The sequence below is a fragment of the Chiloscyllium punctatum genome, chromosome 20 (genome assembly GCF_047496795.1).
Source record: "Chiloscyllium punctatum isolate Juve2018m chromosome 20, sChiPun1.3, whole genome shotgun sequence".
NCBI classification, from domain to species: domain Eukaryota; kingdom Metazoa; phylum Chordata; class Chondrichthyes; order Orectolobiformes; family Hemiscylliidae; genus Chiloscyllium; species Chiloscyllium punctatum.
In genome coordinates this window covers 18,812,525-18,836,630 of record NC_092758.1, presented here as the reverse complement: position 1 = coordinate 18,836,630, position 24,106 = coordinate 18,812,525, and the positions used below count along the sequence as shown (strand labels likewise).

The following is a 24,106-nucleotide window of genomic DNA, read 5'->3' as shown; positions in this document are numbered from 1 at the left end:
CATTCTCCCTGTGTCTTTCTTTGTGGGTTTCCTCTAGGTGCTCTGATTTCCTCCCACAGTTCAAGATGTGCAGGCCAGGTGAATTGGTCATGCTAAATTGCCCATAATATTAGACGCATTAGTCAGGTGTAAATATAGGGTAGGGGAATGTGTCAGAGTGGGCTACCCTTTGGAGGGTTGGTGTGGACTTGTTCGGCCAAATGGCCTATTTCCACGCTGTAGGGAATCTAATCACTCAAGGGACTGACTCCCATGTGGCTGGCCGCAGCCAATGTACTGTGAGAGGAAGACAGTTTCCTTGTCTAGGAAGACATTTGCTTTCTGTTTTTCTTCTTTATTTTAAAAAGTTAGGAGAAAAAAAGTGGTACTGGGAACAGAATCAGGAAACTGGCACACCAGTTAGTTCTGATATTTATATGGCACATCTCTAGATGACCTTGAGAAAGGGCAGTGAGCAGTCTTCTAGAACGACTAGGGTAAATTTGGTGTAGATGTATCCACAGTGGTTTTGGGGAGGGTTCCAATGGTTGCAGTGGGTGGCCAGAACTGGGATGGGTTGGGGTGGGGTGGTGAGCCCATCAATAAGGTGTCGTGGGGTTGAACCTGCACCCAAGCAGGCAGTGAAAGTATCCAGACCTCAACACTTTCATCCTGGCCTGCTGTTAGGCCTACTTGCACTCACCTCCAGAAACCTTTTCTGTCCCTCATCCCGCATGGGAAAATTCAGGGCAACTGGTCTGCTTCCATTCATTTTGATTAACAAGATACCTAACATGCCTAATCTCCACATCCCAAAGTCTGGAATGCCACTGTATTTTCAGGCTTGTCCACTTCTGTTCCCACCCAGTGCGGCCCAAAGATTTTACTGGAAGTACAGCATTGAAAATGCATTATCGATTCATTTGAAAAAGCAACAAATGCTGAGAGAAAGCGGAGTGTATTTTAATTGTTTGAAAATCTGCTAAGCCAATAGTATATGGACATTTTCAACCCCAGCTATACGGTTAACAAATAACCCTTCTTACCAGAAATGCTTGCTGAAATTATTGTGGCAATAACTGGGGTGTGACGTTTACTCAGTTTTGCTAGAAAGTCAAACAGTAAGCCATCCCTTGCCATAGCAAACAGGATGCGGGGTAAAGGGAACATCATGCCCAGCAGGCTGTGGAGGAATAAATCAGAATTAAAACCAAAATCCAAACTAAAAAGAAGTGAGAGATATGCAGTGCTTCCTGAAGAAGGGCTTATGCCTGAACGTCGATTCTCCTGTTCCTTGGATGCTGCCTGACCTGCTGCGCTTTTCCAGCAACACATTTTCACCAAATGTCTAGCCTGTCAAATGTTTAAGAATAAAACAATAACATATAATGGCACTAATGGGTGAACTGTAGAAACTAGGAACAGGAATGCGCAGCTGCTCTGACATTCAATGCACTCATGAATAATCTTCCACCTCAAATATATATCTCTCAAAGTATTTGATAGCTAAAAGATTAAGAGTCACTTTCTTAAATATGCTCAGTGGCCCAGCATCCTCAGCCGTCAGAATTCCACAAGTTGACTATTCTCTGAGGAAAGAAATGTTTCCTCATCGCAGTCCTAAATCGCCTAACCTGAAACTGAAGCTCAGAATCAGGCCATTATCAAAGGAAACACCTAAGCATCATTTAAATTAATCAGTTGGGTAGATTCCAAGATGCCGTTGTCATCCTCCCAAAAGCCAATGAAATGGCAAAGCTGTAGGAGAAACAAATACAGGACTTTTGCCCGAAATGTCAATTCTCCTGCTCCTCAGATGCTGCCTGACCTGCTGTACTTTTCCAGCACCACACTCTCGACTCTGATCTCCAGCATCTGCAGTCTTCACTTTTGCCTATGTTAGATATATTGGTTTGTTCACATTGTGAAGCATGGTAGTATTACCAATGCCAGGAATAACCAGCAGGGGGAGTTGAGTGCATTCAATGTTGCAAACCCAAGCACTTGCAGCACATTTTCAGGTTTAAATGTATATCATCACACCAAAATAAGCATAAACATTTTAATCATCTGAAAAGGCTCTGGAGAATGAGAGAATCCAGGAAATGGAAAATGAAAAAAGAAGGAAAAGTATATATTTAACTATACATTTTTGGGTGAAGTCAAAGAGGGCAAGAATAGGCCCTGGCTCGGGGTTGATTAGCTCAGTTGGCTGTGCGGCTTGTTTGTGATTATTGAATGATGCTAGTGGCATGGGTTCAATTGCTGTGACTGGCTGAGATTACCATAAAGGGCTCTCCTTTCCAACCCCTTGCCTGAGATGTGGCGGTCCTCAGGTTAAAGCATTACCAGCCGTCTCTCTCTTATGAGAGTGCAGCCATGTAGATAAAACTCGACTTACTTTACCTCTTAATCTTTACTGGAATTGCTAGGCTTCAAGAAAGTGTTAAACTGGACAAATGTTAAACTGTGAGCATCAGACTGCAAGGTCCAAGGGAGCCCAGATCTTAGATTAGATTAGATTAGAATAGATAATTTACAGTGTGGAAACAGGCCCTTCGGCCCAACAAGTCCACACTGAGCCGCCGAAGCGCACCCACCCAGACCCATTCACCTACACCTAACGCTACGGGCAATTTAGCATGGCCAATTCACCTGACCTGCACGTTTTTGGACTCAGGTACAAGTTTAGTTTTCTCCCACACTTCGCGACAAGTGGAGAGAGTTTAACAATACTCTTGATGTCTTAAAGACCGGAGCCACATTTATCTTTAGTAGAAAGGCATACATACAGGTAGGGCGGCTCGAAACATTGGATGCAATATTGCACAATGCAAATAGGACAGAATTTCAGAAAGAATTCCCTCAAACTTTGTAAAGGTCTGGAAATGCTCAAGAAAGAACATTGCATCGCATTACTTCAAGTCGCCCAGAGAATGTATGTACTTCCAGGAATGTCTCACACTCATTGTTCGAGAAAGGGAAGGTTCTACATGGCAGTATGCAACAAAGTCAACTGCTACAGAGCCAACAAGGTAGTGTCAGGACTGTTGACAGTTCCTGAGCCCAATGAGAGCTCAGTTCATGTGTAGACCTGGCAGTCCATGAGGAAGTCTAGCCAATTTCAGCAATGATGACTACGGAGCTAACCACCCAATAGTGTGCTCTTTATAAAATTAGATGCAAACACCAGCTTTTGTAAAGTACCTCTAGACTACAAGTCAATGTTGCCATTCTGGTGATTTTACTTTAATCACTGACCTCTTACAATTTCATCTGCACCAGAAACATTTCCGCAAGCAACGTCTCAAATGCTTGAATGGAACATGAGCATTAATCATTTCATTACAGAGAACATACTTGGACACACTAAAAAGGAGCATGATCAGTGCTTGTGAAGTTCTGAAAGTATTGCAGACTGTAGGCCTCATGCTCAATGGGAATTGTCAATTTGCAAAGATAAGAATGAGATTATTCACCTATGTCATGTAAGAGAAAGGAATCATGGTAAATCCCGGGAAAATGAAGGCAATAAACGAGTTTACACAACCAGAGTGTCAATGATGTCCAACTTTTTGTGGAAATGGTCAACCAGGTGGAGAAATTTATTCAAAATCTGGCTATAATCATAGAATATTGGAGAGCTTCAGAGGAAAATTCAATAGTTGGCTTGGAAGGGATAAGACAGAAATGACTTTGCTTTGATGTACTAGCTCACTATAACCCCAGATTACCCATAGTATCGGTTACAGATTCATCTTCCTCAGGATTAGGCACATGCTCATTTCAGTTTAGGATGACATGTGTTGAATTTGTATCTCGAGCATTTGCAGAAACAGAAGAACACAATGTAAATACCGAGCAAGAGCAGTTAGTTGAGGCTGTAAGTGTTTCTCAGTTTTAGTGTGTCAGACATTGTTCTGCAATTCAAGAATGATGAGTTTGAGGTTCACAACAGAATCACAGTCAATCATGTCATGAGTTCTCCTCTTCTTCTAAAGACTATTAGAGAAGCCAAGAGAGTGTTAAAACCCTGAAGTTGTTAATGGTCAAAAACACTGATTGGAATTTATCTTTACGAATCACATCAATGCTTTTGAGTAATGGAAGTTCGCTGTTAGAGTTACTAATGAGTAAATGATTGCGAACAGATATACCATAATGATAGCAAAATCCTTGGACTAAGTCTAAAATCACAAAACCAGAAGAGAATTAGAAAAATTGAGAATGACCCCAAAAGGAAACAGCAGAGTTGGTACAATTCTAGGCCCACAGTGAAGATTTTGTCAGGTTTGGTACCGTGCAGAAGGTTTGGCTCAGAAATAATAAATCAGAAAGGTACAGTCCTAAGAAAAGCAGTTCAGCCAAGTCTTACACTGTTTGAATACCAGTAGGAGCACTCCGAATGAATAGAAAGCATTGATTTTTCTCAAAGCGTTGAGAAAGAATCAGTAGGAATATACAGAAAATGGATGATGAGAACAGGATAACGTCAACTACCTTGCAATATGGTACACTAATTACAGAAATGGTGGCAGATCATTACCTCATGAAACAATCGTGTGAACCGCAGTAAGACAAGCAGCAAACATTCCACAAAGGTGTTTGGACATGGGGACATGGGGAGGGAGCACCCGATGGAGATCGTGAGAACGTAAATAGTTCAAATAAATTGTTGAAGTAATGATAACATCAGAGTTGAGAGAAACTTGGGGGGAGATGTAACATAAAAAGAAGACTAATGTTAATTATATGATGTCAAGGTAAAATCAGAGACCATAGGATTGTTTTCTCATTGGACAGAAAGAGAGACAACTGTTGGTGGCTTAACCTGAGGGTCATCACACCTCAGGTGAAGAGAGAGGTTGAAGAGGCAAGTCCTGATGACATTGTAAAACAGCTGTCCAGCCAACTGAGCTAACTGACCCCACTGACAGGAATGGAACAGTTGTCCTTGAGTCCTGTAATACAAAGTTCAGCAACCTGTGCATTAGAGTGCAAAAAGAAGGGCTTGTTGGACCTCCTGAGAGTCAGACTATAGTCACTCCTAGACAAAGCAGACTCTATGGGGACTCATTAGGGTTTCATACAAGAGTTTGTTGCACCTTTATGGAAACAGCTCAAATTATCAAGCATAGTAATAAATTAATTTCTTGGATATGTTATGTAGGAAGCAACATGCAATCAATGCATTTAAGGAACTAATTAGATTACCATCATACCTTGTTGAAAGTGCACACAGAGAGCCCACAGCTACAAAGTATCTTGCAGGACTCCATCGTACATATTCAAAGGCCACAGGGATTGGGCTTTGAATATCAAGCAGATAGTAAGGCATCATAAGTGTAAGAGCAGCAGAAACCCCAAAGTAGGTGAAGAAGCAAATGAGAAGAGATGCTATAATCCCAACTGGGATGGACTTCTGAGGACTTTTCACCTCTTCACCTGAGAAAATAATAAAATAAAAAGAATCAGTGTGAGATACAATGGAGAAAAGTAACATGAGATTTTTTCCAGATCCTTTAAACAATACGACCGCAAGCCACAGCTACAATAATAATTTGCTTTGCTCATGTAATTGTCATTGAAAATCAATAACTTTGAAACTGATTTGATATTAATAGTGAAAGGTTCTGAAATAATAATTAATAAGTTAAAGAATTATTTTAGACAGTGTGATCAATGTATTTCCCTTGGAGTGGTTCACTTGACTATGAATTTAAAATCTATCCCCTGCAGCCCTACTTCATGGAATCACCCCTCACAAAGCATGGGAGGAATGAATGGTGTAGATGTCTTCAAATCAACTTATTCACAGATGATATGATGCACCTCAAGAGCAGCTGGACCTTTAACACCAGATACTTGGCTTAGAGATACAGACACCACAGAGGGGTGTCATGGTGACTCACTGGTTAGCACTGCTGCCTCATAGCGCCAGGGATAGAGGTTCAATTCCTGCCTTGGATGACTGTCTGTGTGGAGTTTGCACATTCTCCCCATGTCTGCATGGGTTTCCTCCAGGTGCTCCAGTTTCCTTCCACAGTCCAAAGATGTACAGGTTAGGTGGATTGGCCATGCTAAATTGTCCATAGTCAGGGGTAAATGTACGGGAATGGGTCTGGGTAAGTTACTCTTCGGAGGGTCAGTGCGGACTTGTTGGGCCAAAAGGCCTGTTTCCATACTGTAGGGAATCTAATCACTACCACTGCACTACAGAGCTCATGGTTGGTGCGTAACTGAAGGATAAACATCAACTTACAGAGAAATAATTACAATCTGCTGGTGAACTTTTGCTGGGTTACATCAGAACATTATATAAGCAATAGGAGCAGGAATATATCATGCAGTCTTTCCAACCTACTCCACCATTCAAAACAATCACGGGCAATCTTCAACTTAAATAATACTTTCCAGCCTGCTCCCAATTCACATAAATACAGAGGAACATCGATTATCCAAATGAGATGGGCGAGCACTATTTCGTTCGGATAATTGATTATTTGGTTAATTGATTTCCTTTTGGGCTCAGAGTTTTCAGTGAAGTCTGCTCGCTGTTCAGGAGACTAGGCTGTAGCACACTGCGTGCGAGACCCCATGCACCCCCGTCTACTCCCACGCCGCCCCGCCCCCCCACCCACCCCCAACCCTGTCCATTCCACCCCGAACCCCTGCCTGCCCCCAACCCCGCTCTCCCAACCGCCCCCCCCCAACCATCCTCTCACCCCCTCTCTGGGGGAGCCGGACTGAACATCAACAGTAAGACTGATGCTGCCTTTGTGGGGTGTCTCCAAATAGCGCACACACACACACACACACACACACACACACACACACCACCTCTGCCCTGCACAGGACAATGTTGGAGAGATTATCTGGGGAAGGGGGGGTTCAGGTTTCATGCCTGTATAGAACTCCAGGGAAAGTGTGGGGGTAGAGAGAGAGAGGGCGGGAGGTCAGTCATTTAGAGACGGTGCCTGGACTGTCCAGGTCTGTCCTCAGCAGCACTTCAGTGAGTCAAGTTCATTTTTAATCATTGTACCTGTAAACAATAGATGTGATCAGGGTTGAAACAGCTCTTTGACATAATGTTTCTTTTGGGACCTTGAGGTCACCTTCGGATAATCCAATATTCGGATAATTGATATTCAGATAATCGAGGTTCCTCTGTATTTCAAAGGTCAAGAATCTATATATGTCACCTATAAATGTGATTCAACAATGACCACAATCTTCGGGGGTAAAAATGTTTTAAAGATTCATAACCCTTTTGATGAATAAACCTCTTTTCCTCTAAATTGAAATGAACTGTCCCCTTATTTTGAGACTGTACTCCTCATGTTCCAGACTATCCAGTGAGATGATAGATTTCAGATTATAGTCCCAGACATTTCTCCAATACTTTTTCTCTATTGATATTAATGATATATCACTGTCGATCCTGTGAATACTGTTTCAGTTGAATCATGTACGTTCCAGTGAGATGCCCTCACAAAATTCAAAATTCCATAAATTTAATTTACTCAGTTTGTCGTACAGGATACAGTTTCATGCCAGGAACTAATATAGAATGTTTTCAATGTTTGCAATAAATAGAGCATAGAACATAGAGCATTACAGCGCAGTACGGCCCTTTGGCCCTCGATGTTGCACCGACCTGTGAAATCAATCTGAAGCCCATCTAACCTACTCTATTCCATTCTCATCCAGATGTTTATCCAATTACCATTTAAATGCCCTTGAGGTTTGTGAGTCTACTACTGTTGCAGGCAGTGTGTTCCATGTCCCTACTATTCTCTGAGTAAAGAAACTACCTCTGACATCTATCCTATATCTATCACCCATCAGCTTAAACCTATGTACTCTCGAGCTAGCTATCACTATCCAAGAAAAAAGTCTCTCACTGTCCAACCTATCTAACCCTCTGATTATCTTATATGTCTTAATTAAGTCACCTCTCAATCTTCTTCTCTAGAACAAAAATAGCCTCAAGTCCCTCAGCCTTTCCTCTTAAGACCTTCCCTCCATACCAGGCAACATCCTAGTAGATCTCCTCTGAACTGTTTCCAAAACTTTCACATCCTTTCTATAATGTAGTGACCAGAACTGTACATAATACCCCAAGTGCGGTCGCACCAGAGTTTTGTACAGCTGCAAAATGACCTCATGGCTCCGAAACTCAGTCCCTCTACCAATAAAAGTTAACGCACCATATGCCTTCTTAATAACCCTATCAACCTGTGTGGCAGCTTTCAAGGATCTATGCACCTGGACACTGAGATCTCTCTGCTCATCTACACTACCAAGAATCTTACCATTAGCCCAGTACTCTGCATTCCTGTAACTCCTTCCAAAGTGAATCATCTCACACTTTTGTACATTAAATTCCATTTGCCACCTCTCAGCCCAGCTCTCTGCTTATCTATGTCCCTCTGTAACCTACAACATCCTTTGTCACTAGTCACAACTCTACCGACCTTAGTGTCATCATTCACAAATTTTCTAAACCATCCTTCTATGCCCTCATTTATAAAAATGACAAACATCAGTGACCCCAAAACAGATCCTTGCAGTACACCACTGAACTCCAGGATGAATATTTCCCATCAACCACCACCCTCTGTCTTCTTTCAGCGAGCCATTTTCTGAACCAAATCACTACATCACCCTCAATCCTATGCCTCTGTATTTTGTGCAATAGCCTACTCTGGGGAACCTTATTGAATGCCTTACTGAAATCCATATACACCACATCAACCGCTTTATCTTCTGAAAGAGCTCAATAAGGTTTGTGAGGCACGACCTACCCTTCACAAAACTGTGTTGACTATCCCTAATCAACTTATTTATTGTTAGATGATAATAAATCTGATCTCTCTAACCCTTTCCAATACTTTACCCACAACTGAAGTTAGGGTCACTGGTCTATAATTATCAGGGTTGTCTCTACTCCCCTTCTTGAACAAGGGAACAACATTTGCTATCCTCCAGTCTTCTGGCACTATATCTGTAGACAATGATGACATAAAGATCAAAGCTAAAGGCTCTCAATCTCCTCCCTGGCTTCCCAAAGAACCCTAGGATAAATCCCATCTGGGTCAGGGGACTTACCTATTTCCACACATTCCAGAATTGCTAACACCTCCTCCTTGTGAATCTCAATCCCATATAGTCTAGTAGCCTGTACTTTGGTATTGTCCTCGACAATATTGTCTTTTTCTATTATGAATACAGATGAAAAATACTCATTTAGTGCTTCCCCTACCTCCTCTTACTCCATTTTCCCTCTGCTTTCCCTCTGCACAATTTCCCTCTGCTTTCCTTAATTGGCCCTAATTTTACTTTAGTCATTCTTTTATCCCATACATATCCAGAGAAAACTTTAGGGTTTTCCTTGATTCTATCTGCCAATGACTTCTCATGTCCCCTCCTGGCTCTTCTTAGTTCTGCCTTTAGGTCTTTCCTGGCTAATTTGTAACTCTCAAGCACCCTAACTAAGCCATAACATCTCATTCTAACATAGTTAAAAATCACACAACACCAGGTTATAGTTCAACAGGTTTAATTGGAAGCACACTAGCTTTCGGAGCGTCGCTCCTTCATCAGGTGGTAGCTACCACCTGATGAAGGAGCACGCTCCAAAAGCTAGTGTGCTTCCAATTAAACCTGTTGGACTATAACCTGGTATTGTGTGATTTTTAACTTTGTACACCCCAGTCCAATACCGGCATCTCTGAATCATTCTAACATAAGCCTTCTTCTTCCTCTTGACAAGAGATTCAGCTTCCTTAGTAAACCACGGCTCCCACACTCGACAACTTCCTCCCTGCCTGACCAGTACATGCTTATCAATGATCTGGAGTAGCCATTCCTTAAATAAGCGCCACATTTTAATTGTGCCCATCCCTGCAGTTTCCTTCCCCATCCAATGCATCCTAAATCTTGCCTAATCGCATCGTAATTGCCTTTCCCCCAGCTGTAACTCTTGCCCTGTGGTATACCCCTACCCCTTTCCATCACTAAAGTAAACGAACCGAAATATAGTCACTATCACCAAAGTGCTCACCTACCTCCAAATTTAACCCCTAGCCGGGTTCATTATCCAGTACCAAATCTAATGTGGCCTCAATAATTGTTGGCCTGTCTATATACTGCCTCAGAAAACATTCCTGCACATATTGGACAAAAACTGACACATCTAAATTACTTGAACTGTAGCTTTCCCAGTCAATATTTGAAAAGTTAAAGACCCCATAACAAGTATCCTGTCACTCTCACTCCTATCGAGGATCAACTTTGTTATCCTGTCCTCTACATCTCTGGAACTATTTGGAGGCCTTTGGAAAACTCCCAACAGGGTGATCTCTCCTTTCCTGTTTCTGATCTCAGCCCATACTACCTCAGTAGATGAGTCCTCAAACACCCTTTCTGCAACCGTAATAATGTCCTTGACTAACAATGCCACACCTCCCCACAACTCTTTTACCATTTTCTCTATTCTTACTGAAACATCTACATTCTAGAACTTGCAATAACCATTCCTGTCCCTGCTCTACCCATGTCTTCTAAATGGCCACAACATTGAAATCCCAGGTACCAACCCTTGCTGCAAGTTCACACCCATCAAATGTATGTCCATTTTATAATTTGAAGATCAAGACTGTCACAGGCCTTCAGATGTAGTCTCATTGATACCCTACATAGCAGGACCTCTTTATTGTAGTAATCCAATTTTGTAACAGCAAATGTCAATGTGGCTCCCTAATTGATTGCTGTAACATGTCTGAATACAGCTAAGTTCCTCTGATTATCAACAATTGTATGTTTAATACCTTTTAAGATATATTCTGATTTTCTATTATTACTCCAGTTTGACATAACCTGTCATACATATATTGTGAGGAAGATTATTGGAAAGCTAGAGGATTATGAAGCCTTTAAAAACCAGCAGAGGATAATTTTAAAAAGAAGCAATAAGTAGGGAAAAGATGAAATATAAGGGTAAGCTAACTAGTAATATAAAATAAGATTTCTAGATATATAAAAGGTAAGAAAGAGTCAAAAGTGGACATTGGATACTGAGAAGTGACACTGGAGAAGTAGTAAAGGAGAACAAAGAAGTAGCAGAGGAAATGAGTAGTGTTTTGCATCAGTTTTCATGGTGGAAGATGCCAGTAACATTCAAGAACTTCTAGAGAGTTGAGGGCAGAGGTGAATGTAATGGTCATCACTAAGGAGAAGGTGCTGAAAAAGCTGAAAGACTGAAGGTGGATAAGTCACTTGGACATGATGGATCACACCCTAAAATTCAGAAGAAGATAGCTGAGGAGATTGTGGTGGCAATGAATGTGATCTTTTCAGTGTCTTTGGAGTCAGGGAGTGTCCCAGGACACTAGAAAATGGATAATACCCTTGTTTAAGAAAGGGGTGGGTGGCAGAAGAGAAGGAACTATATGAAGGTTAGGCTGACCTTGCTCATTAGTAAGATTTTAAAGTTCATTATTGAGGATGAGATTGCAGAGCTCTTAGAAGTGCATGTTAAAATAGGACTGAGTCAGCACGGCTTTGCCAAGGGGAGGTCATGCCTAACAAATCTGTTAGAATCCTAGAGGAGGTAATGAGGTAAGGAGAGTTAGACAAAAGAGAGCTAGTGAATGTAATCTATTTGGATTTCCAGAGGGCCTTTGACCAGGTGCTGACAGAAGGCTGCTAAATAAGGTTACAGCCCCTTGTATTGGGGCAAAGTACTGCATGGATAGATTGGCTGACTGGCAGAATGCAGAGAGTGGGGATAAAAGGGTCTTTTTCAAGATGGCAGCTGGTGATTTGTCGAGTTTCATGGGGTCAATGCTGGATGAAGGAACTGAAGGTATTGTTACTAAATTTGCAGAAGATCCAAAGGTAGTTGAAGGGTAGCGTTGAGGAAGCGTGAAAGCTGCAGAAGGACTTGGAGAGGCTAATGGGGTAGACAAAGAAGAGGCAGATGGAATACAATGTGGGAAAGTGTGAAGTTATGCAATTTAGGTGGACGAATGTAGGCATATGCTATTTTCTAAATGGGGAAAGGCTTCAGAAGTCTGAAGCAGAAAAGGACTTAGGAATCTCTTAAGGTTAGCATGCAAGTTCACTTGGCAATTAGGAAGGTAAATGCAATGTTCATATTAATTTCAAGAGAGCTAGAGTACAAGACCAGAGATGTACTGCTGAAGCATTTAATGCTTTGGTCAGATTGTATTTGGAATGTTGTAAGCAGTTCTAGGCTCTGTATACAGGAAGAATGTGCTGGCATTGGAGGGGGTCCAGAGGAGGTTTACAAGGATAATCGTGTGGATGAAGGTCATGTGAGGAGCGGTTCTGGAGTCTGGGTCTACACTCAATGGAGTTTAGATAGATGTGGGGGATCTCATTGAAAATTATAGAATACTAAGGTGCCTGCGTAAAGCAAACATAGAGAAGATGTTCCTGCTAGTAGGAGAGACTAGAACCCAAGAGCACAGCCTCAGAGTGAAAGGATAACATTTTAGAGCTGAGTTGAGGATGTTTTTCAGCCAGAGGTTGGTGAATCTGTGGAACTCATTGCTACAGAAAGCTGTAGAGGCGTGGTCATTCATTGTTATTATGATAGAGGTAGTTAGGTTCTTGATTAGTAAGGGAATCAAGGGTCATAGGGAGAAAACAAGAAAATGGGATTGAGAAACATATCAGCCATGACACTTTCTCTCTCTCTTGCAACATCTTTTTGCAAAAAAGAACTCGCTTCTACAAAAAATAGCAGATAATCTGTAGTCTGCTTTGACCTTTTGACTCTGTTTCCAATAAATCACAGATGTGTAATTTTATGATGCACAAAGACACATCTTAAACAAAACAGCAGAAATATTACATTCATTAATCTTTATTCTCTCTGTACACATAGTTTGTGCAATTTCTTGCTACTTTTTAAATTTCCAAATTGTTCCAACATCTTTGCATTCTTGCCCATGTGTCTGCACTTGTATTATCTTTTCTAGTAATACAAACAATTCATATAGCACAAGGTTGTATTAACAAACGTTATTGAAACAGTCCAGTATTTGCATTTTAAATTTCTCTACAAAGGCCAAGGGATTATAGATTCATGTTACTTTACAGTTGTGCCAGCCATAAATTTTGAAATGTCGAATAGGGTAGTAACAATCATTTTGTCACTTTGAAAAGTGCCCTAATGTCTGGTCTATGCACCACTACCACCACTCCATCACCCCCTCAAGTCTCTCGTATCAATTGCCATTGTAAAATGTGCAGTGAAGTCAGGGACAGCTAACAACCGTTCATTCACTGGGATTGCTTTCAGCCTCTATAAAGCTTTTTGGGACTCTTTTGACAATATTACTGTTTTTGTAATAATGCACCTGTTAAACTAAGCATTGAAGCAAATCTCCAATAAAAGCCAAGCAACTGCAAAGGCCTCATGCTTTTCCATGTTTGTGTTTTGGAATGGGGAAATCTATCATTGCCTTTATTTTGCTGTCCTTAACTAGACATCAATTTGCTCCATAATATATCCAAAGTAAGTGATTTTGCTTTTGCGAACACACACTTGGAAAAAAAAATGAGGAAACTATAAATGTTTAAACAAAATTTCCTGCCATTTTACATGTTCTTCTCAAGTGTCCCTGTACATTAATTCAACATCTAAATAAATTACACAATTAGGTTAATCAGATACAGCATAGTTTATAAGTCTTTCGAATGTATGTGGAGGGCCTTTAAATGTGAATAACATGAGTTTGCATTGATACACATCATTTAGTATAGCAAAATCTGACAGACCTTTAAGTCTTTATATCATTAGTACTTGCCAGTTCTTCTTCATATAATCAATCTTAGCTATGAATGAGGCATTGCCAACCCTATAATATAATTTTCTAACCAAGAAATCAATGTTTGTTACAGCAGTAATTTTTCTATAATCCATATCAAATCTAATTGACCCATCAAATTAAGAAACTAATAGCACTGGAGAACTCTGTCTGCTTTAACCACAGCTCTAACGTGTTTTCAATCACTGTTTTTACCTGAGCTTGTTTTCCAAGGTTTGAATTGGAGGAATAGTGTTTTATGAATACTGATTGCCCTGCATCATCACCATGTCTGCCTAAAGATATACAACCACCATATTTCCTTTAATTCTATAAGCAACCTGATTAGATCCTGTCATTGTCTTTCCTCTAAGTTTGAGAAAACAATATCTAACTGACTCAATGTTTCGGTATTTTCTAATTGGAACTACAGATTGTGAATTGTCTACATCTCCTACTACCTCACTCTCATTGTCCATATACTCCACTATTTTTACTACTTGCTCCTGCTTGAATTCCTCTCTACATTTATACAATTTTAACAGATTATAGTAACATAACCAATTCTTGCTTCTGTTATCTAACGTGTCCATCAGATGACATAGTTTACTAACTCTATTAACTATTTTGTATGAACTACTGAATGTTACTTTCAGAGATTTGTCTTGTAAAGGAAATAACATTAACAGTTCTTTGCTTTTTCAAAATGTTCTGATTTCAGCATGTTTGTATGCCCATTCTTTCATCTTCATAGAGCTTTTATGCTTCTGAGAGTCTCTCTACAAACAGAAATATAAATCCAACACCGCAGATTTGTCTCTCTTGAAGCCTTTTCCTTGATCAATTTTCATGGACTTCCTATCTTGTGACAAATGGATTCATTCAAATTAACTAAACCCTGGGGATTCATTTGGATGATCTCTGGTAGTAAACAATAGAGAATCCAGACCTTTGACGTAATCCAGAAAATGTTCATGGCAGTGTGGTTTAATCATTGTGTTGAAAGTCTGATGGTATCTCTCTAAAACTTCCCTTGTTTGTGGATGATATACTGTGGACTTCAATTGTTTTATACCCCAGTTAATTATCATATCTTGGGAAAAAGCAGACATAACTTTGGAACCCTAGAACAACTGTATTTCTATTCATAGTGCGTAACATGTTAAAAATTGTGTTCATTTTTCCATTATAACTTTAAGGAATTCCTTCTGGAAATTGAGTTGTTATATCCATAATTCTAAAAACAAACTGGTGTCCCATTTGTGTTTTAGGCAACAGTCTTACACACTCTACTAATGCTTTACTAGAGCTCAAAACTGGTGTGGAAAATAAAGATGCTGGTTTGATTATAAATTGAGGTTTTCCAGCTATGTAACATGTATGGCATGTTTCACATAACTAAGCTAGATCCTTATGAAGACCTAGCTAGTGAAAAAAATCAGTTTATCAATGTTTGGTTTTATTCATATACGTACATGTTCTGCTGTGCAAATTTCATATGCTACCCACAATATTTTTTTCTGATATTTGGACAGTGCCACTGTCTAACGATTAAGTGCCAATCTTTGCTTGCTGGTCTCTGCTTCTCATCAGAATTCCATTTTTAACACAACAACACATTGTAACTCCTTCAGCCTCAACCTCAGTGTGGGCTAATTGTATTAACCTGCTTAACTCCAGGTTAGCTTGCTGAGCCTCAAAAAAAGGACACTTACTAAACACTTCTTCTGAATCACCCCCATCTTCGGCTACTTTAACATGTTTGTGACATCACTTTGACCTCTACTGATGGTCTTTGTTTAGTCGTTTCTTTGATCATCTGTAAAGACTACATGTTATTTTAGTTGAAATTGGAAATGGAAAAATTGGGTTGAAAAGAAATGTCCAGTTTTTTTTACAACTTTAAGGAAATGTGTAACTGTAAGGGGTCCATTTACTGTTCATAAAAGGTCATATAATTTTTGGAGAAACTGGATTTGATACTTTTGTGAAATGCTCTGGCATCAGGTGCCTTTGAATTGAACAAAAATCTGCCCAGCAACAGCTTTTGGAGTTTATTATAGCTTGTCACAGAACTGAGCGAGGGGCAGTTGCATTCATACCTCCTGTACGTGAAAATCTCTCTTTGTCCCTCTGTGAGTTGAAGAAAAACAATAGTCAAACACTTTGAAAAGGTGAATTTCTAACTCATGTCAAGAACTAGATCCAACTGACTGGCTACCAAATTGGGGATCTTCTTTGATCAGCATATGTGATATCATCACAAAATTCAAAGAACTGTGACAATCTCACATCATTCCACTCCTTTAATTGCAATTCTTTATCAGAGGAATTTGTTCCTTTTTGCTTATGTTCTTCACCCATCATATTTCTGAGGAAGCATTTGTCTTATTGGCCCAATCTATGAACAGTCTGTGCATACTTGAACTTAGAAGAGACAATATTTAAGCTTGCATATTAGTAATTAATAATCCATTTTAACACTTGTTAAAGAATAAGGTTCTAACAAATAAACTTTATTCTCTAGATTATGGAGGAAGCATGATGTGAGTTTTATTTTTAACCTCATTTGGATGCTTTATGATAGTGTTCAAAACTGCAAGCTTCAGTCTTGTCAAATCATTACCTAGGAGTAAGCAAACTCTATCTATGGGTAATGAATGAACAATTCCTTTCCACTGTTCTAGATATTAAGCCACACTCTAAATGCACTTTGTACATAGGAATGTGTATATATTCTCCACTTTTTATATTTATTAAAATTTTGGTTTTTAATGTGTTCTCTGATTGAAAAAAATAAGACCTTCTCCAGCAAAGGACTAGCTCCTGTATCTCTTAATATATTTCAGTGTTTAGCCATAAATAAGAGGTTACTTTTCCTTGGGACAAAAATCTTTTCTAACTCTCAACTACCTCATTCACCTCTCCTGCATTTACAGTGACATTTACTTTCAGCCTTACAATGGAACCAGGGTATACTCTCCACTTATTTGTTCACACATTCGCTTTCGTTGGACTCTCTGGAGGAAAGATTATGTTTTGCTCCAGCACAGGACACTGAGTAGTTCCTGTGTCCCTTAATATAATTATGTTGACATCATTTTAAAATGAAGGAATTATCTTTCCTTATGATAAAAAATATCTTCTATCTGCCTTATTCGCGTCTGCATTCATTGCAATGTTTTCTTTCAGTCTTATGTTGTAGTAAAAGCTATGCCTGATGTCATAATTTAAGATCCTTTTCCAGACTCACAAGCCACAATAAGTCCCATTGCCTTCCTATACAACTTCAAGCATTTTGAATGAAGGTGTCCTACATTATTACAATGGAAACATTTTGGCTTTTGATTCCCACATCCGCGCTCAGCATTTTCATAGAACATAGAACATTACAGCACCTACAGGCCCTTCGGCCCTCGATGTTGCGCCAACCTGTCATAACAATCTGAAGCCTATCTAACCTACACTATTCCATGTATGTCCATATGCTTGTCCAATGACGACTTAAACGTACTTAAAGTTGGCGAATCTACTACCATTGCGGGCAAAGCATTCCATACCCTTACTACTCTCTGAGTAAAGAAACTACCTCTGACATCTGTCCTATATCTATCACCCCTCAATTTAAAGCTATGCCCTCTCGTGCTCGCCATCACCATTCTTAGAAAAAGGCTCTCCCTGTCCACCCTATCTAACCCTCTGATTATCTTATATGTCTCTATTAAGTCACCTCTCAACCTTCTCTCTAACGAAAACAGCCTCAAGTCCCTCAGCCCTTCCTCATAAGACCTTCCCTCCATAGCAGGCAACATCCTAGTAAATCTCCTCTGCACCCTTTCCAAAGCTTCCACATCCTTCTTATAATGCGGTGACCAGAACTGTACACAATACTCCAAAGGCGGCTCCACTAGAGTTTTGTACAGCTGTAGCATAACCTCATGGATCCAGAACTCGATCCCTCTATTAATAAAAGCTAAAACACTGTATGCCTTCTTAACAACCCTGTCAACCTGGGTGGCAACTTTCAAGGATCCGTGTACCTGGACACTGAGATCTCTCTGCTCATCTACACTACCAAGAATCTTACCATTAACCCAGTACTTTGCATTCCGGTTACTCCGACCAAAGTGAATCACCTCACACTTGTCCGTATCAAACTCCATTTGCCACCTCTCAGCCCAGCTCTGCAGCTTATCTATGTCTCTCTGTAACCTACAACATCCTTCGTCACTATCCACAACTCCACCGACCTTAGTGTCATCTGCAAATTTACTAACCCACCCTTCTACGCTATCTTCCAGGTCATTTATAAAAATGACGAACAACAGTGGACCCAACACCGACCCTTGCAGTACACCACTGGTAACTGGACTCCAGGATGAACATTTTCCATAAACCACCACCCTCTGTCTTCTTTCAGCAAGCCAATCACTGATCCAAACTGCTATATCTCCCACAATCCCATTCCTCTGCATTTTGTACATTCCTCTGCATTTTCCCCTACTATGGGGAAACTTATCAAACGCCTTGCTGAAATCCATATACACCACATCAACCGGTTTACTCTCGTCTACCTGTTTGGTCACCTTCTCAAAGAATTCAATAAGGTTTGTGAGGCACAACCTACCCTTCACAAAACCGTGCTGACTATCCCGAATCAAATTATTCTTTTCTAGATGATTATAAATCCTTTCTCTTACAACTTTTCCAACACTTTACCAACAACTGAAGTAAGGCTCACTTGTCTATAATTACCAGGTTTGTCTCTACTCCCCTTCTTGAACAGGGGACCACATTTGCTATCCTCCAGTCTTCTGGCACTATTCCTATAGACAATGATGATTTGAAGATCAATGCCAAAGGCTCGGCAATCTCCTCCCTGGCTTCCCAGAGGATTGTAGGATAAATCCCATCCAACCCAGACGACATACCAGAGGAAAGCAGTGGGTACAGGTCTCTGCCACAGAGTCTGTCCCTGCTGATCAGAAGGGAAAGGGCAAGAGGAGCAGAGCAGTAGTCATTGGGGACTCCATAGTTAGGGGGACAGATAGGAGGTTCTGTGGGGATGAGAGAGACTCACGGTTGGTGTGTTCTCTCCCAGGTGCCAGGGTTCGTGATGTCTCTGATTGTGTTTTTGGGATCCTTAAGGGGGAGGGGGAGCAGCCCCAAGTCATGGTCCACATAGGCACTAACGACATAGGTAGGAAGAGAGATGGGGATTTAAGGCAGAAATTCAGGGAGCTAGGATGGAAGCTTAGAGCTAGGACGAACAGAGTTGTTGTCTCTGGTTCGTTGCCCGTGCCACGTGCTAGTGAGGCAAGGAATAGGGAGAGAGAGGAGTTGAACACGTGGCTACAGGGATGGTGCATGAGGGAGGGTTTTGGATTCTTGGATAATTGGGGCTCTTTCTGGAATAGGTAGGACCTCTACAAGCAGGATGGTCTTCATCTGAACCAGAGGGGTACCAATATCCTGGGGGAGGCAGGGAGTTCGCTAAGGCTATTGGGGTGGGTTTAAACTAATCGAGCAGGGGGATGGGAACAGGACAACAGGTGCTAAAGTTCAGGACAAACTTGTAATGAAATCCATTCATGTCAACATGACACAAAATTTCACCTTTCATCCTAGGCATGGGAAATTCCAACAGAGCCCTTACTTTCACTTCTACAAGTGCTGCTTGGCTTTGTCCCAAAGCATCGCCCAAGTAAGTCACTTCTGTGTTAGCCAATTCACCCTAAACTGAATTAATCGCCAAATTATTATTTTGTTGCCAATCAAACAACTAAGTCGGGTGGTGTAAATGTTCTTCCCAGGTCAAGCTAAATGCTACCAGGTTATTGACTTAAACACAATAAGGCTCAATACGTTTATTGGTTAGTTGTTAGTACATTGCTGGTGCATTTCCCACTCCAAGCATTCATAAAGTCTACCCAGTGTTATAAAAGCTGATTTTCTTTTGGTTCCTTCCAACAACAGAACTTGCCAATATCCCTTTAGCCTGTTGATTTTTGGTGACAAATCAAACGTGGTCAAATTATTCAATGAAGTCCCCTCCAAACATGGAATAGGATGTATGTACACTTTTGTGAGCACACTGATTTTGTGGTAATCAGTACAGAAACATTGTGCCCCATTTGATTTTAGACCCATCTTGATAGGTAAGCTCTGCTACTCTGCCTCAGTTCAATAACGTTACTGTTCTTCTTAAATTTAATATCTTCCATTGGTTGGACTAATCTCTCTGGATTGATTCCCACATTAACATCATGAACAGCTAAATCAGTTTTTCCTGACTTTTTTCCCTCAATTACCATAAAATGGAGGAGCAGAGTAGACCATTCAGTTCATCAAGTCTGCTCCATCATTCAATGAGATCATCGCTGATTTGATCATTCTCAATCCCATTTTCCCGTTACTTTCGATTTTCAGTAATAGAATCTATCTCTGCCTTGAATATAGACTGGAAGGTCATTTCTGAGTTTCCTTTAATCTGTTTCTCTTTGATTACATTAACTGGTCCTCTCTCTCTACGTTTGTACATTAGTTAAAAAGGATTAAATCCTGTAGACAAATGGTAACAACAGAACTCCTTTATCTCAATTAGCAGGACAGTATTGACAATAATCTGTAATCATGGTCTTCAAAGTTTGATGTCATCTTTTCAATGCACCTTGCGATTTTGGGTGATAATATAGAAGATGCAAATTGTTTTATCCATAAAATAGTCATCATTCCTTTAAGTATCTGTGACATAAACTTTAAAGCTTGATCTAATTGTATTTTTTTGGGTAATCCATATCTTGTAAACAAAAAGACATAATATTTCCATGGTCACTTTGGCAGTATTTTTTCTAAAAATAAATACCCCTTCAGGAATCCTAGTGGAAATATCCATAATTGTTAAAATAGACTGATGCCAATTCCCAATTTTGGGTATAGTTCCTACAATCTATTAAGGCACTGTGAAAGGATTCTTCAAAAACTGGGGCAATTTTAATTCATGGTTAGAGTTTCCACAACCTAATATATCCCTAGGATGGGTGATTTCAAGACTAGGGGGCACATTTTTAAGGTGAGAGGAGAAAGATTTAAAAAAGACATGGGGGCAAATATTTTACACAGTGGGTGGTTCACAAGTGGAATTAACATTCTGAGGAAGTGGTGGATGCAGGCACATTTACAGCATTTAAAGGATAAGCATGTGAATAGGAAAGGTTTGGAGGGATATGGGCCAGGAGCAGGCAGGTGGGATTAGTTTAGTTTGGGATTATGTTCGGCATGGACTAGTTGGTACTGAAGGTGTCTGTTTCCGTGCTATATGTCTCTATGACACTATATATGTCATGTTTGACAAAGTTTGACCACATCTTTATGTAATCCCAGCCAATAAAAATATTTCAATATTTTAGTCATGTTTTCCTAATACCTTCGTGTCCAGCTATTGGAATTCTGTGAGCCACTTGTGAAACTTAGTTACAATATTCAGATGGAGCAATCAGTTATTGAACTACTGCCCATTACTCATTTTGAAATGGAGAATGAAAGAGAAGATTTTTTATTTAAATAGAGAAAAACTGCAGAAAGCTATGACATTAATCAGACTTGGGGGTAAAACAAATAAAACTAACACATAGGTGCAGCATGTATTCAGGATGGCTGATGGAATGTTCGTCCTTATTTCAAGGGGGTTGGAGTATAACTGTAGGGAAGTCTTACTGTATAAGACTATACAACAGTCCAAGATGCTGTTGAGACCACATCTGGAATACTGTAAGTTGTTTTAGTTCTTTATTTATGAAAAGGTTTTATTTAAGAGGTAGTTCAAAGAAGGTTCACTAGAATGATTCCCTGGCGTGAAGGAATTGTCTTATGAGCAAAGGTTAAACAGGTTGGGATTCTATTCATTGGAATTTAGAAGAATGAGAGATGATCTCATTGAATCATAAAGGATTCTTAGGGGGTTTGACTGGATAAATGCTGAGAGGACGTTTCCCCTCATGGGAGGGTGATATGAGCTGGATGCATGCCCCTGATTGTACAGAGTCCTTGCTGCAGTAATCCAGTGATAGTTGCAGGAGCAGTTCGAGATGCAGCATTGAAGTTCAGAAGCATCCTCTAAGTGAATTGAAATGGACCATGAGGAATCTCAGTGGCTGTCACGTGTCAGATGCCAACGTCCATGGATATGGGATGTTTGTGATCAATGCCCATGCAATGTGCCCTGAGATGTTGAAGGACTTTCAGAGTAAGTGGTGAGCTGAAATCGCTGGGTACCCTCTCAGAATTTCATTCAAGGTTCCTCAATGTCTAGCTTATTGGGTGCATTTATTAAGATAAGAAGCTATTGAAGAGACGTGTCTAGCCAGTAACAGGGCATTTAGGGAGCAATAATCTTCTTTAATTGGCAATTGTCTCGCGAGAAACTTGTCACTCTGCTTCTTAAATACATAAAAGGCAGAGTGATATGTTCCCAACTCTGGGATAGACATCTCAGGACTTCTCATCCAATTCTGCCACAATAGGCCATGTTACTCAGACCCTGATAAGATTCCGCCTGTTATCTGATACACTAATGAGCTTTGATAACAATCGTACTGACAATCAATATTTGGAGGACTGGATATTTAATGTAGATTTTGACTCATTTCAAATTCTCCCTCTGTCATGGTGTGATTTGAACTCATGTCCTTGCATCATTATTAGTCCAGCAACATAATCACTATGCTACCATAACTGATGGTCAACAACATGCTTTGGATATCTAGCATTAGTAATTTTTTTTTTGTTTAGCTACAGAAGAACATACCTGTCGTTGCTATGCAATCAAACCCTACAAATGCATAGAAACAAGTGGCGGCACCAGTCAGAGTGCCACTGAATCCATAAGGCATAAATCCTCCTACTCCATAATCGCTGGTTATGTTTACCAAAGAGGACAGATTCCTAAAGAAGATAAAAGAAATGATAAGCATACATTGTACACTGATGGAGCCTTTTTGTTATCACACACTGCCTTTCTTTCCTGTGGCCTGAGCTGTGGTACAGTCAAACAGGTTTTAGCAGCCCGCCTGACTATACATCAGCCACACGGCTATTACTTGAGTGTAAATTTAGAAAGTGAGCACCTGCAGGCTATTCAACTACAGGAACCACCATGCTTCTCCAGTGAGTCATAACCTCAAAATAAGGGGGAACCACTTTTAGGATTAAGTTGAGGAGGAACTTCTTCACCCAAAGCGTTGTGAATCTGTGGAATTCCCTGTCCAATGATATAGCTAAGGTTACCTCATTAAATGTTTTTAAGGCAAAGACAGATAGATTTTTGAACAGTAAAGGAATTAAGGGCTACGTTGAGGGGACAGGTAAGTGGAACTGAGTCCACGAAAATGTCAGTTTAGGGTGAGAGGGGAAAGATAGAAAAGGGACCTATGGGGAAACCTTTTCACACAGAGGCTGGTGCATGTATGTAATGTGCTGTCAGAGAAAGTGGTGGAGGCTGGTAGAACTGCAACATTTAAAAGGCATCTGGATAGGTATATGAATATGAAGGGTTTACAGGGATATGGGCCAGGCGTTGGCAAATGGGAATATATTGTTACGATATCTGGTCAGTATGGACAAGTTGGACCAAAGGGTTTGTTTCCATGCTGCACATCTTTGTGACTCAATGACTCCATCTTATGGAATGGCGGAACAGGCTTGACAGGCCCAATGGCCTACTCCTGCTTCAATTTCTTAAGTTCTTATGTTCTTCTGATTGAGCCTGATCCTGTCCTCAGCTGAGCTCTGTGAGTTGCATTTGTACTGCAGAAAAATCTGAGTTATACACACCTAAATATGGAATAAGAATGGACCATTTGGCCCTTTTGAAACTGCTCCACCATTTAATAAGATTATGCCTGGACTGATTTTAACCTAAACTCTACAATCCTGCACATCCCCAGTAATCTTACATCACTTTGGTAATCAAGAATCTATCTACTTTTGCCTTAAAAATATTGAGATGGAATCATCACCATTTCTTTATTTCTCTCCTATGTTCTCACCAGGAGATGGGAGTCAGGTGTAAATCTCCAGCTAGTAGCCAAGCTCAGACAAGTGAGTTTGGTGTTTGGGACTCAGGCTTGGGGTCTGGAACCCACACAGCTCAACTGCATTGGTAGCACACGGATAAATTAGTAATACATGTTTAAGCCCTTGGAATGCTGTCAGAACCTGTGAATTTGATGCAACAAAAGTTAGCATTTTCAGAGAGCATAGAGCAGAATTAACCAAGAAAAGCTGTA

The 24,106-nt window shown here is 40.4% G+C and overlaps 1 protein-coding gene across 1 annotated transcript in view; it reads right to left on the bottom strand.

Moving 5' to 3' along the window:
• Positions 1–24,106, bottom strand: part of LOC140491781 (cationic amino acid transporter 2-like) — a 58,773-nt gene that overhangs the window by 14,103 nt on the left and 20,564 nt on the right. The window contains exons 6-8 of the mRNA XM_072590184.1: positions 22,627–22,763; positions 5,202–5,424; positions 1,026–1,162 (exon numbers count right to left, since the gene is read on the bottom strand). Of these exons, the coding sequence (XP_072446285.1) occupies positions 1,026–1,162; positions 5,202–5,424; positions 22,627–22,763 (497 nt within the window). The remainder of the gene's footprint in view (positions 1–1,025; positions 1,163–5,201; positions 5,425–22,626; positions 22,764–24,106) is intronic.